General features: G+C 32.5%; 1 protein-coding gene across 1 annotated transcript in view; it reads right to left on the bottom strand.

The window, feature by feature from the left end:
- Positions 1 to 205: 205 nt before the first annotated feature.
- LOC118190346 (substance-P receptor-like) overlaps positions 206 to 16,095 on the bottom strand; it is a 347,815-nt gene continuing 331,925 nt past the window's right edge. The window contains exons 5-6 of the mRNA XM_085819277.1: positions 10,240 to 10,461; positions 206 to 4,269 (exon numbers count right to left, since the gene is read on the bottom strand). Of these exons, the coding sequence (XP_085675403.1) occupies positions 4,054 to 4,269; positions 10,240 to 10,461 (438 nt within the window). The 3' untranslated portion in view covers positions 206 to 4,053. The remainder of the gene's footprint in view (positions 4,270 to 10,239; positions 10,462 to 16,095) is intronic.

The raw sequence follows: 16,095 nt of genomic DNA, 5'->3' as shown, positions 1-16,095 counted from the left end.
TAAAGATTTATTTCATAAAATGTCATGTTTATTTGAATGTCTGAATGATCATTAACTACCTTACGCAAATTTAGATTCCTGTTTACTTGTTTACTAAAATGAATATATCTCGCTTTTAAATTTAATAGAAAGAGCATTTCCATGTTTGTCCTTGGAAAATGAAGAAATGTACTTTAAAAGTGCTCAAAAGAATCAGAAAGCAAGAACAATAATTTTTTAATATTTATGAATTCCAAGAAAATGAAAATTTCAAAAAGTACAATGAGATACATTAGTAAAATATCCTAATAACAAATTTCATTGGCAGACATAAATAAGTATGATATGAACTGATAGCACAATTCCAGTAATAAAATATGACTTTGAGTACAATAAAAAATAATTTACGGCAATACCCAAAAACATCACACTTTCTTAAATAAATTCATGATAAAAATTTTGCAGATTCAAATCACTTTTATTAAATAAATAAATTTCATGCTTTAGTTACGAAATGAATATTCTATATTTTTTACAAGCATAAATCTTAACAATCTTTGTTTAAAGCATAATCTTAGCAATTCTGTACTTTAGAATGGCAACTAAACTGCAAAATAATAAATTGAAAATCAACTGCTGAAAACGTAACTTTTGTATAACACGGTTACTAATCTCTTGAAATTTCAATCTGAGGAGAATTCTTGTTATATGAAACTGAGAACAAGTACAAAAGACCTGATGTGTACACTACATGATTTCCTACACGGAATATTAAATTTTATACATTTTTCCTGCATTTCGTTTAACGTATTTCCTCAAATTCCATTAACGATATATTTCTCATTCAATTAATTCACTTCTCACTTCGCGGCAAAGCAAAAATACATAAAAACACAAAATATTTTCCTTAAAAATTTAAAGATATAGAAAAACATAAAACACTAAATACAGTTAAAACAATTTTAAAAAATTGCAATTTGAAATACAGCTTCTACTAAAAAACAAGCAATTTGGCCAGCATGCAAGAAGGCAGATTTTTCGCTGTACAAAACTAAAAAGTTTCCTTTTTTTTTTTCCACTCGGCAAAAAGACACTGAAAGTGCAGAAAGAATTAATTCACTATTCTGACAAGTTTTAAATGTAAACAAATATAGTTGCTATGTTAAAAAATTGGCTTAGCCACAATTAAAAAACTTTTAAATTGTTGATAATTCTACAACCATTGCACGCAGATTTGCTAAAGGCATAAAAACCTTAACCGGAAGATCAGAACAATATAATTCAATCCTTTTTAGAGCAAAAAATGCATAATTCACCAACAGATAAGAATAAAAAAATTGCTGAGCTCACTGAGTCAAGTGACAGAGTGGGTATATGCATATATATATGTACATCTGTGTGTGTGTGTGTGTGTGTGTAATAATAACAAGGAAAAGACAGAAGTGTTGAAGCGGAATATTTAAATGGGATAGGTCGCAGAACCATATTGAAGAGGAAGACTTCTAATTGCGTACTATGCTAATAATGTTGACTTAATAATATCTAAAAAACTTGGCCGTCGAGGCAGTTTGAATTCCATTTTTATTTGAGACTCTTATTTGTGGTCACTCTAGTCGTGCCTATTCACAGAACATTTACATTTTTTATACTTTTGCGATAGGAAGAAAGTACAGAGAAATTACGTCCTAGCAGCATAGAGAGAGAAGCTGAAGTGTGTAGTTATGCAATATGGAGGCATACGAAGAGAAAAGCTTTGGTTTGTGTTAAAAGTTTCAGTTCCCAATTATTACATCATCAGCGCTGCTCAGGTCATGCAAAATGGAATGATCTAGAAATGACGGAATCCAGAGAAGGTATTACGATTTTTAGAAAACAGAGGGAGAATTAAAGTTTTACCGTTAGTTTAAATTATAATTTTGATTCACACAATTGGTATCTTACATATATATATATATTGTGCAGCCGATTGGAACCAAAACGGGAGGTGCACAACTACATGTTATAGGAATCCAATATACAAATTGCAACGTTCTGAGGCGCCTCGTTTTTGAGTTAATGCGAGATACATACATACCTACGTACGTACAGACGGTTTTTCCTTTACTTTCCGTTGAAATTCGTACAATGAAGTAAAAACATTTCTCTAAATATATGAGATACCCACTCTGTCAAAATGAGACGTTATGATTATATACAACTTAACTTTTACGAATGAATGCATGAAGAAACGGAACTTGAGGAATTACAGATGAGTACTAGATTGTGTATTGCTAGCTTTTTCTGAAGTTTTCAGAACTAAAGAAAATGTTTACTCATAAAAATCGTAGGTGACAATTTAACATATTAGGTCTAATGGCTATCTTGGGCCCTTATTTGCATAATTTGGCTTTGAATTAGAATTTTAATTCAATAACACTTCTCTGGAATCTTATTAGAATATCATTTTATGAAAATCTTTTTAAGTATAATTTTATTGGAATATTATCTTATTGGCATACCTTATTTTCTTTTCATAATAGGGGTTTTCTCATGTCTTTAAAATTGCCACAGAAAATCATGCCGTGTTATACGGGAGTTACCTGCTCTAAGCTATAGACTTCTTATTAAGTTGCTATTGATAGCCTGAATTAAAATTTCTTCATTCGAAAATAGAATTATAAAAAATTATACGTGTACATTTTTCAATATGATTATGAATATAACATTATTTCATAATAAACAAAATCCTTGAACGAAAATAAAGAAAATGCAATTATTACTTTGGATTAGTACTATAATTTTATTTAAATAAAATATAAATTATACTGCATTTAAGGATTAAATATAAGCGAAGCATTGAGACATTAATGTTATTTATTACATGTAACATTTAAAGTTTCCACAAAACGATGAATATCATTTCCACCAAACATGCAGTAAAATTATTTATAGTCAACAGAGAAACTCTGTGCGTAGGGAAACACTCCATAAAGGTATATTAGTTCATATAATAGTGATACTGTATTTTAAAATTAAGCCTTACCAATGTAGGGCTTTTAAGTTTCACACATGTCAGCACCAATAACGTTATTAACATTTAACACATATTTTTTTACAAGACAACGGACATAATATTTTAATCGAGCTAAAATTAATCCACATGTAACGCTTACTTCGCTGACACTCTTTCATTTTTTGTGTAACGCATTATAAAAAAAAAAGTAACGTGTTTGCTTTACCTGATGACAAAAAGCGAACATCCAGAATCTTCGCTAATTAATTTTCGAAGAAACGAAGTTTATATCCTTATATGGCACCAAGTAGTTAACTTTCAGCTTTGTTTAACTAACTTGCTTAATTCAACCTTTTGGCTTCGAAATATGCATTCAATAATTCTTTCTCGCGTCGTAATCTTCTGTCAGCAATAAAAACAACTTTTAGATCTCAAGTTTTCAACTTAATGTCATTAAATAGCTGTCTGCATAAAAAATGTTAAGTGACAACACTCGTCGTTCGATCATCGCGCTCTGTTAATCTATTGCGACATCAAATGATTGATAAAAGCTCAGTTTTCCTCTTACGGACAGGAAGAATGAAGTGAAAATGGAACGGTTCGAAAAATGTGAGTTTTATACAGTTCTCAAGCTCAAACTATTGTTATTTTAGTAGCTGTTATATCTCCGTTTCACTGAAATCCCACAACATTGACAAGTCTATTGGTAATATGCTCTAAAATTGTTCAAAACATTTCCTTACTGAATAATAATATGTTTTTGTTATTTCGTTATAGCATTATTACTGGCTTTAACTCTTCAATGATCAACTTTTTTATTGGAGCTTTTGATACAATAAGCCTTCACTGAATAAGTTACCTCTTTTTAGACGTTTGATAGATGTCAAGATGTCTAATTCCTTAATCGCTGCGACACGTGATATAATGACATTTCCATATTAAAATCAAGGTGTGAGAACTTGACACACCTCACATACAAAAACATTCAGTACGTCTGATGGCATCAGATTGGCAACATATTTCAGACACAATAAATATTAAATAAAAATAGAAATAAAAGATGCATAAACTACGTAACAAAATTAGTTCTTGTAATGCATCTTTTCATCCTGTACTCCCATGGATGTCCAGGTTCTTTCTCGGAGCGGTCGTCTCAAGATCTTTTCTTCAGATGGCTTCAGAGAACGTAGAGCTACTTGGGAGTTCTTAACTGTGGTGGAACCTGTGAACATTGTGGAGGCTCTCGGATCCAATCTAACTCTTCGCCTACCACACAGTAATAACTGTCTCAGATCAGTCTGAAAGAAAAATGGCAAAATCGGAAGTAGAAAACAAGTATGACTTAATTGCAATGAACTAAGGAAGCTTTTAATATGAAAATAAATGACAGTTATTGATTCAAAAAAATCTATTTATTTATTATAAGACCTTTTTTAAGACAATTACAAATACTCGACTTCATTTTATATATTACACAGACATGTACACACACACACATACATATATATACATAAGTGTCTAGTTCAAATTAATTGTGCTCTTAATAGAAACTTTTAATATTATTTGGAATTTTGTTTAAATGGACTAATGTCTTTATTTGGATTGAGTATTAATTTTGACTTATGGTGTGAATCTAGCAAATAATTTGATGCTTACTCGGAAGTAAGATGAATCACTCTCTTAATTTAGTTTTTGTTAATTGATGGTAGATTAGTTTATCCCCTTGATAAGTCGATTAATCTGCGATCAATGACAATAACTGCTTTTCAAATATTTATAATTTACTTTTGGTTTTGGTATTTTTGCGGTTTAAGATTTTTCTTTGCAGATTTTTAAAAAAGAAGTTAAAATTTCTTTTTAAAATACTAATTTAGATTCAGACTAAAAATTTTAAATTGGATTTGTGTTCCTTGGAGATGGTATATGGAAAGTTTTCTTATTATAAAATATTAGTTTATTACTTTGCAGCTTTAGCGCAAGTCATGGGCTTTTAAATTTACTTTTAATTAATTTACTTTGAATACATATAAATTGATAAGAAAAGGAGAGGTAAAAATTAGCTTAAGAAGTAAAGAACATCTGAATTACAAAATTCCTGATAGTACAAATAAAACAAAGTTAAAAAAACAAAATCTAAGTTAAAGCAATAAATTGTACACGAAAGAAACCTATACATTATACAAAAAAAAAAAAAAAAAAAAAAAAAAAAAAAAAATTAGAAAACCTATACAAGAAGATCAAAATAGGTACGCGAAAACGCCTTAACAATTTACATAATACTGAGAAATTTTACATATAAAAACATGGTCAATCTACTCTGTTCAAGGCTTCAAACCGAACTTATCAAAGGAAAAGTGCCTGAAGTCTTCAACCAAGTTGATGACCCACAAAAACAAAACAGGCACGTTTCGTCGAACAAACCCACTGAGACTGAAAGCGGCTTTCCTAGTTATTAAATTTTTATTCATATATTACTAACGATGTCTCAACAGATTTATCCCTTTTCCTGACGGGCCTGCGTGTTTGAAAACAATAAAGTGAATTTAAAAAAATCAAAGCGAAAAAATTTAAACAAGAAAAAAACTTGTGATCTAAACAAGGGGAAAAATTATATAAAAGATGTAAAAGAATCCTATACAAAGTAGCCTGGTTAGCGAAATGTACAAGCAAATTTTACAGTGTTAATCCTGCAAGTATTTAATATACATCATTTCAAGGGTTAGGCCCCTTAGTGTAAAAATATAAACTTTGTCCTAATGAAAAAATCACGACAAAGAGAGGTCCTGTTAAGACCAAAAGGCAAAGTATTCGTGAAGAAAAATTAATGAACCAAAAAGCTAACATACCTGCGTCCGATACCATATATATATATATATATATATATATGTAAAAAAACTGAGGTTTGATGACACGATATGAATGATTTGATTATGAATGCGGCACAAACTTGCATTAAAACTTTCAGTGAAACAGGACTTTTCTCATCATTCACTGTGAACACAGAATAAAAAGCTCGTGTAGATTTCTTCTTTATTAGAACTGGCCAAAAAATGCAATGATAGCGCAAATTTTGGAAACACAGATATAGATACGTAGAAATGCTCATTGCGAAGATACTTGATGCTTAGAAAGTCCATCCATTTTGAAGAATAAGCAGACGAGCCGGATTAAATTCCATATTTATTTAAATTCCCATTGGATGCCACAATTCACTTGGCACTCCAATCGTACCTATTTCCAGAACATTTTTGATACTATGGCAATAAAAGCGAACAAAAATAATAGCAGAAGCGTCTTACGAGGATGAAAGTATAAACGAGAAGAGAGAGAGTGTCGCAGTACTTCTTCAGAGGAATAAGGGAGGGAGGCAAAAAAAGTTTTGGTTTACAAAGTACTTTGATTAGGCAAGAGGTATCTGCATTAAGCGTTACGTAAGATCGCATGATTAATTTGAATGATGCGCTGAAAAGGAAAAGAAAAAAACAAGCAGAAAAAGTGCAAAAATATCAACGTCTGGGTGGCAAATGTTTCATTTTATCAGCAGAGGTTGACATGATAATGGGACCTTCACGGCGTATTTTTCGTACTTCGTAATAATGAGATGGATGAATTTTCGTTGTCTCATAAGGAGCGAAGAATTTGGGACGAAGTTTAAGTCCAAGTCGAAGTTTCAGTCCATGCTGGATTGGCATTTTGTCTCCAAGTTTGTATTTGTGAGCACGTTTGCGACGTTATATTTTCCTGCTGTAAACGAGGAATGTTTCGTTGAGCTTCAATGCATAATGCAGCTTTTTCATCATCTTGCTGTGTCAGCTATTTCCTTTTCTTCGAAGTCTGTTGAAATTTTCTTCGTTTATACTTTCAGGCCCGTTTCTTGCATTTCTTTGGGCGTGAAGCAGCTAAAAAAATGAAAAGAAACTTTTCTTCCAAGTATTTCAGCATTTGTTTTTGCCTCGAAAGCTTCAACTGCATCTTTTTCCTGTAATTTCTAACACCTTCTTTGATGACAATCGTTGTCAGTTTTTTTTTTATTTCTTAAATTTCTGCTGTACTAAGCATAATAAATCTATTTCCCCACCCTGTTCATGTTGTTCGTTTCTTGAGTTTTATGTTGTCCCTGCAGCACCAGGAAAGCCTTTTCGACCGTGCATTGCTATTTTATTTTCCATAGTCTAAGTTACTCTTATATCTCCTGAAAATTTGTAACCTATTTACTGAAACACCCCGTATATATATCTATGCCTATATTTATTAAATATATATGTTACTGGCAATTTATGAAACCCCGGCATTATATAGAATACATAGGCATTTTAGAGGATGCCTGGCGGTTTCAGGCAAAGTATGAAATTGAGAATTATTATATATTTAATACCTAGGTATTCTATCGAATAACAAATACTCTTTAGGCAAAGTTTGAAAAAATGATCATGATAAGGCTTTTACTTAAAAGACGTTCATTCTTCAAAAATACAAATGTTATTTTGAAAAAATAATCAAAGACTTTAAAAAACGTTTACTCAAAATACGTAATAAAAATTAATGAGATGGCTTGGTACACCAAAATAAATGTGTGTTCTCTATCTGGCTGAAGCTGGAAATCAGTGTGATCTACATGATAACGGGCATTCAATTCAGAAAACAATCACAGTTTTCATAACACTGTGCTTTTTAATATCTTGTTTTTCTTCTGACAAGCCTCACAAAGGTGAATGTACAGTTCAATATCATTCCGTGTAACGTTTTGCATTTGGTTGAAAGGCCGTTCAATATTCTGTCATATCTTTCGTGTCCAATAGCCAAAAAAATTTCATAAAGTACGTGAAATAACTTAGTATTCGTGACGTAATACTGTATTGTACTGACGCCTTCTTTAATAGGATAAATAAGGTTGCTTATGTTTCCACAAACATCCCATCATAGCGATCCAGCAACCAATAGTTCCATGCCTCCTTCTTAGTAGTCATTTTGTTTTGTTTTGTTTTTACGTCAGTTTCGTTCACACAAATATAAAGCATCATCATGAAATTAAATATGTAGAGAGTATAGATACATATATAAATAGCTAGATAGTTAAATACATGGAATTGTATAAAATACGATTTATAAATGTATGCAATAAATAGAATATTCGAAAACGCAAATTACATTATTTTTATTTTGCCCAGAAAGAATCTGCTATAGATATAATAAACTAGGTTCTAGGAGAAAATTAAAATATAATCTAGTTATTCATTTAGATTGCTAAATATGTATCAGATATATATTTGACGTCATTCACAAAGTATGAATTTTGCACGAAAATGCAATTCCTTAACAAAGTTACAAATATGAGTACATTATCATGAATATACTGATATTTGTACAATATTAAGACAGCTGATAAAGCTCTGGGCATTTTAGAACTTGGCGAAAAATATTTTCTGTTTAGTTTTCAAACATCTGTAAGACATATAAAGGATATTTAAAATGCATTTCAAAAGTTCTTTTTAGTGAAATGTTTCTTTTAACCAGGAACTGATGTGCATTTAAGAAAATTTATTCTTCCTTCAAATTCAAGTTCATAAGAAAAGTCATCGCAGTAACACCGTATACAATGACCAAAACTGTAAGAATAATCAGTACTAACTAAAACGCTTTCTACGATGGCAAAATTAGGAGTGTGGTTCAGGATCTTGGGAAAAGTGACACCTATGCACTCCCATAAAAGCTCAAAAAGAGGTTTTGATCCCATTCCGGGGCAAAAAGTAGCTGGAAAAAGTTGTGAAAGTATGTCTTTGAGACAAGCCTCGAGTGCTTTGATTTAACCATTTAACCAATCGTTTTATGTTTCTAACTAAAAATATTTTCCACGTTTCTTTTTAGAAATGCATAGAAAGTGTATCTGGAAAGATTTGTTTCAGAAGACTCGCAACCTCTCAGTAGCGTACACTTAACAGAGAAACTTCAAAAGGAAAGTTCTTCCGAAAGATAGAAATAAATTCTTTGAAATGGATGCTTGTTAATAAAAGATCAAAGACTGAAACCTATTCCAAGTCTAACTTTACGTAATTAAAAATATTTAGAAAGTATTTTTAAAAGAAATATTTAATATCTGATTCAAATCACTCTCGTTTCCATTCAATAATTTGATTCACAATTTCTTAATTCATCAAATAAAGTATTTTTCATATTTCATTACGCTTCAAAAAGTCACAATACTCAAACTGGGTTACTTAAAAATGTTGAATAAATGAAACTTTTGAAGTTTCTTCATAATGAAATGGATTTAAAACTCCGAAATTTAAGAAATATTAATTCAAAAATAATTCAGTAAATGCTAACCCTAAATTTAATGCAGTTTAATTCCTTTCTGCATGAAAGGTCTTGCGTCAATTTTTGGTTCTTTTATCCTTATAATGTATGTTACATAAACCTAAAGATATTACTTCAAAAATTAAAAGAGTATAATTTTTGCATAATTGTATAAAGAAATACTTCACAATAACTAAAAAGTGAAATATTTCATAATTAAAATTTCAATGAGTTACTCATGACTTTTTCAGTTCGTGATTTACTAATATAAATAATTTTTACACTATTTTAATTTTGAAAGAATTTTAATAATCTGCTCTTTTTTTTTTTTTTTTTTTTTTTTTTTTTTTTGTGTGTGTGTGTGTGTGTGTCATATAATACGCATATACTGCTTTAAATTAAAAGTAAAATTCTGTCTTAATAATAGCAGCTGTTCTCTTCAAAAACTGATGTATTTTTTCAGTTAATTTCTTTCGGTAAGTTACAGATCTTATTTAATTTTATTTTAGGAACTTAGCCATATTTAGACAAAACATAATTTTGCACGAAAGCATATTTTTAATTGGTAAACTTATAAGGTATTTCTCCCGCCTTCTTGATGTGGTGGTCTGCACGCTGGGCGCGTACTCCAGAGTTACGTGGCTCGATTTTCGGAGAAAGCGTTTGCATATTTTTCATCTTGCTTGCTTCCAAATGACCTAATGTCTCTACAGTGGCGCCCATATTAAAAGTGTGTCGGATGATGATTCTCCACGTTCAGGATTTGGCGACTGGGTCCCCTAAAAACCTCACTCGCGCTTTGAAAGTGGAAGTATATAAGGTATTTCTCCCGCCTTCTTGGCATACCTTCGTGGGTCGGTGGTCTGCATGCTGGGCGCGTATTCCAGAGGTCCGCGGTTCGATTTCCGGCGAAGGCGTTGTTAATTTTACATCACTCCTGCTTCCAAAAATACCTAATGTCTCTAGAAACTTACCCTGAAGTTGTCGCTCATGAAACAGTAGACAATCGGATTGACAAAGCTATTAGCCATTGAGAGCCAATGGCAGCAAAGAAAAGCAGCAGCGAAGCCTGGGAAATCTTCGTCTAAAACAGGAAGCACCGTCTCAGGGCTGAAGTACACCAACAAACTGAATATTTGAATGGGCAGCCAGCTGAGTGCAAACAGCGCTACCACAATAGCCATCATTTTCACGACCTGCAAGAGATAATGTTGAAAACATAATTTTTAATATTAATATTTAAATTACAATATCAAAAATATATTTTCAAGTTTTGTGTTAATTGTAGCATTGTCTCAGTGTCTACGAACAGTTGTCCGGTTTCGAAGCAGAATAACGTAAGTTACTAAGTAGAATACATGACATGACAGAAGCCTAGGCAGTAGTCTCTGGTAAATTTTCCGGCATGATGGATTTCAAATCTTCAGTGATCCTTGTTTTTAGCTCATACATAGTGAGAAATAGGGAACATAGACTTTCTGTATGTACTCTATACAGACACTCTAGAATTTAAATTCTAAAACTTTAGCTGACAACATATTTTTCTTGAAGAATAGATATTTAGTACTTTTTACTGCCGTCTCAGGATGAAACATACAAATTTGAAGTTCAACAGAAACAAAATATTTTATATTTTCATACGCACTACATTGACGAGCCAAAACATCATGATCATCCCCATATTTGTTTGAATGAATTCATTTGGATGACGTGGAGGGCACGTGATTAAGTGGAAATGATATTTAACTGCTGCTGGAGAAGGTACGGCGCTTGCGGCTAGATCTACAAATGTTAACCATGCGATTAAAAAATTACAAGATGAAGTACCGTTTATCGAGAGATTGTGCACCTTATGGAGAATTGCTGTCAATGCGACGAAATCTCAATTACTCATCATTAGATGGAAAAAAATCCCAGACTAATCTTATTCGGTTATCTTACACTATTCAGAAAAACTATTCCTTTAGTCAAGTCTGCCAAATATTTCGGCATAACTTTTAATTCTAAATTCTAATGGAATGACCTTATTAATAAGATGTAAAACCAAGCAAACAAGTTATCAATAGTCTAATTCCCATTGTTGGAAAATACTCAAGTATCGATCTTAGGAAGAAACGTTTTGTTTTACACCTCCATTACCAGATCAATTTTAATTTTATGCTTCACCTGCATGGACCTCTGTTACAAGAAACGATTTCCTGAAATTACAGAAAATTCAAAATCTCTTCCTACGCATTATCATTAATGCAGATTACTATGTTAGTAATGCCACACTTCATGAAGATCTCAGACTTGACACTACTGAAACCTATCGTAACAAGACATAAAATTCTGAGGTAAAGCACTTGGATGTGAATACTTAAATTCATTTAATCTCTTCAACTATAAAATGCTTGAAGAGGACCATGATCTTAGGCCATCTGCCGCGCACTGCAAAAGTGACTAGATGATGATGATGATCTTTCTATAATAGTAATTTTACACATTTTGCTTCCATTTTTGCATTTGCATTTGTTTTGTCGTCCATAGTAATTGTTTTGCATTGGGTTCTTTTAAACTATGTGAAGATTTTCTTACTTTAAACCACCTGCCAGTTAAATTTTACTACACGTATTGATTTGCTTTTCATACAAATTCCAGTTCTTCCTTATTTGCGATGTTGGGTCATTTATGATCCTCATGTCCCCCTTTGCCTCCACTCGTAGCTACTCCCTTTCAGGCCCTACTTATCATGACTGCATTTATGTTACGTGCCTGTATAGCAATATGTGTCATTGATCCAGACACATTAGCATATTCGTGGAATATTACACTTCGGTTCGATTAGAAAGGAAACATCTTTCTTTAATTTAGTCATTTTTCACATTTTCCTTTCCATTACTTCAATTGCACTTGTTTTGTCTTTCATTGTACTTGCTATGAATTGTATTCTTTTACACTGTACGGAAATTTCCTCACTTTAAACCACTGCCAGTTTTATTTTAACGGCACTTATTGATTGCTTACTTCACATACACTCCAGCCCTTCCTTTATGTGAAATGTTGGGTTTATGTTATGTGCCTTTATGGTAATATATTGCATAAATCCGGACACGTCGCGCTATGAGCGATATTCGAGGAGTATTCTGGTTCGATTCGATACACTTACTTTTATGAGTGATGGGAAGGTCTACTGATCTAAGCGAATTTGATAGAGGACAGACTGTAATGCCCCAAAGACTCGAAATGAGTATCTCTGAAACTGTACGATTGGGAGGTTGTTAACGATCTGTCGTTGTTAGCATTTATACAAAAGTAGATAAATGACGGTGAAACCGTTGTTAGTAATTATTCAAAGTGGCTAAATGACAGCGAAACCCGAATTAGACGCCAAAAAGTTGACGTCCACTCGTCATCAAAGAAAAAAAGACATCGGAGACTCTCTTGCTCGGTGCAGCAAAATCGGCGCCAGACATTGGATCAGCTGATAGTCCGGTACAATGCAGATACAAGAGCACAGTTCAGCGGACACTGTTGTCAACTACGCTTACAGTGAGCCCACGAACATCGAGACTACATCATCGATAAGTGGAAGAGAGTTGCCGGAATCATAAGTCCTCATTCATCACGTCGAAGGTCGTGTCAGGGCACGCCGTCTTTCAGACAAATAAGTGCTTACCCCTGTAGAGCAAGTTATATACAGGCTGGTGGTAACATTATTATTGTTTGCGGGACATTCGTATTCGCAGTTCTTGGACCCTTAGTTGTGGTAGAACACAGCTTGGAAGCTGCGGGCTATCTGAACATAACCGCTTATCAGTTGCACCCTTACATGGCGTCTGTCTTCCCAACTGGAAATGGAATCTTCCAAAAGGATTACGCCCTATCTTACAAGACAGAACAGTGTTAGAGTGGTTCAAGGACCATAAGGATGAATTCGATTTAATGTCCTGACCACCTAATCAGCGGAATTGTATCTCGATAGAGCATATTTGATGTGTCATGGAGCAACAGTTCAGAACGCAAACACCACCATGTTGGAATATCTTAATTTTGTGTTATCGAGTCTTTGGAATTTCTTTGATAACATATAACTTTGACTCTACGTCGAAGGCGAAGTAGCGAAGTCGAGCTATGTCTTTAAGAATAAATACTGCAAAAGAAAAATTTAAATGACCTTTTTATTTAACCTAAATTAAAACAGATGCACGCACTTCGTGCTCACAATTCACCATCATTTGTAGCTAGTAAATTAACAGAAAATAACAATGTAAAATGCACATTATCTCAAGATAGTTAACGAATGGCTCTTAGGTTAACTAATGCTAAATCGGCTGCATGCAGCAAAGCCGAGCCCAGAAATATCTATATAAACTGAAAGATGTCGAACACCTACTTAGTTTCAAACTCGCAGGATAAACATCGTAACTAAGTTCACTTCTACTCTTTTTGAACTCTTGACACGCAGATTAAATACTTCTCCTGAAACACGTTTAAATTTGAATTCTCCATCATAACAAATTTACATTCCGGCAGGAAACGGAAATTAGGAGGGACAGGAAAGTCAAACTAAAAATAATTGGTTAGAATAAAATAAATCTTTACAGTGTGACCACTGCTTAGACGTTTGGGGATACAACCTGTCTCTGGTCATCTAACCAAGAACTTCTGGCATCCACGAAAAGGTGAGCTGCAGCTGTTTTGTAGGCCAAAGATGGTGCAACGCATTGTTGAAATAGGTGGTCATAATGTTTTGGCTCTTCATTGTATATGCTCATATATCACATGTATTCTTCCCGTAGACAGATCTATGCTGTTATAACAACTCAATATTGTATAACCATAATATAAAAATTGGGTACTATTCCGTTTTGAGGACCGTAAAAAATCGCCAAACTATTGTTGATGCCTGCACTGCCAAAAATAATTGTGTCAACCCTAACGCAAGAAAGGAAGTATAATAGTAAATAACTATTTAAAGATCATTGTTTTAATTTAGATGAAAGGTTAATTTCATATAATACTTTTTTATTATTCTAATTTATATAAAAATGGCTAAACATAACTGAATAGAAGCATAAGAGCAAATAACTATTTCAGATCATTATCATAATTTATATAAAAAAGGCTAAACATAACTGAATGGATTCCTGCATCGCTATTTCGCTACCGAGTTATCGCTAAAGCACAATTTCATCTCGTTGGTTGTCAACAATTCAACATAATTTTCTATAATGAATGATGCCTTTTCTTTGAAATAAATTTGGCGCTTTTGCGCATACAGTTTCGCTGCAATTTTTTACGGTCCTCAAAGCGGAATAGTACCAGAAATGGTTTTAAACAACATATTTTAAGAATTTTATGCAGATATTATTATTTGAAACTGAGTATGAAATATATTTTATCCGTTACAGTTTAGTGGTTGATTATGTATTAATTATTCTCGAAGTACGTAAATGAACAAATATTTAATTAGTGATAATATAGCAGTATAATTGCAAGAGCAATGTAACAGAAGTCAGACAGGATTTTAATCTCTTTACGCACGAATTTTAAATTAATCAAAAATATTAACATTATTTTTAAAGGAATACAATGTTTCACCGACTTAGGAAGTACGTTTTATTTGGGCATAAAATAAACTATTTATTTAAAATAAAGTTCCTGATGTAAGTAAATTTGAAAGTAAGAGATGTAAAGTAAATTTAGGAGTATAAGTAAGTAAATTTAGGTAAAAAGTAAATTTAGGTAAATTTAAAGTAAGTAAATTTAGGACTACAAAAATGATTTATCGAATTTACTTTATTAATTTCCAGAGCTGTTATATGCACTTTAGTCATAATATTACAATTTTAACAGCGACTTTAAAAATTCATATTAAAAATAATACCTTGTGTTTTAATAAATGAATCTATAATTAAATGCTGGCACGTAGACTAGCAATAAAAGTCAAAGAAGATGCCTGCAAAATCTAGGATTTGCTGCACGTTCATGCAAATTTTGTCACGTTCATGTACGTATCAAAGATCTACGAAGAAAAATATGAAAATGAAGGCCAAATATATGATGGTACGTGACCGGTAATAGATGCTGATTGAAGTGGAGAGGATTTGAAAGGAAAGATACTATTTCTTAATGAAAATGCGATTTAAGTACCATGAAATTCATTCACCATTATGGAAAGCTTGAACGTATAAGGATGTTTACGAAAGATCTAAAAACATATAAAGTATCATCTCTACTCATTTCTCAGAAACTAAGGCCGAAAACGAATGCCTAATTAACAACTTGTCAACAAGTACGTGAAATTAACCCTTTGCGGCACAGTGTGTCCGGTCTGGACACACTGTGCCGCAAATATTTCCTTCTGTACGCACAGAAAAATTGAATGAAAAAGGATTTATAGGTTACTATAGGTTACTCTGAACCTTCTTTATTTATAGTAGATGGCAGCTCAACACAAACCAGTCCATATATTTTAGCCATGTTTAGTTTTTTAAGACCCTCATCTTTCAAAGAAATCTTCCAGATTTTTTTAGGGTATAAAAGGAATTGTTTGAAAAGAAATTTCTATGTTATTTTTTGGCTGTATGCCAATCTCCTTATTCTATATTAGTTTTAAATTTTTACCTTGAAATCTTGCCTAAAATCAAACGGCGAACCCTAGGTGTGCCCAGACCGGGCTCACCGATAATCTAGGACAACTGAGATTCTGTATTCTTTGTTTCTCCGCATCTCATCGGTCAGTTCATTGACAACAATGCTCGTTTCAGTACTCTTTTCAAAGCTCTATTCAATCAGTGTGCCCACTTTCGGCACATATACAGAATGAAAACGATAAGTACTATCTT

The sequence above is a fragment of the Stegodyphus dumicola genome, chromosome 6 (genome assembly GCF_044657685.1).
Source record: "Stegodyphus dumicola isolate Sdum_Otavi_A_Nest chromosome 6, ASM4465768v1".
Lineage (NCBI taxonomy): Eukaryota > Metazoa > Arthropoda > Arachnida > Araneae > Eresidae > Stegodyphus > Stegodyphus dumicola.
This window is presented reverse-complemented; position numbering and strand designations above follow the sequence as displayed.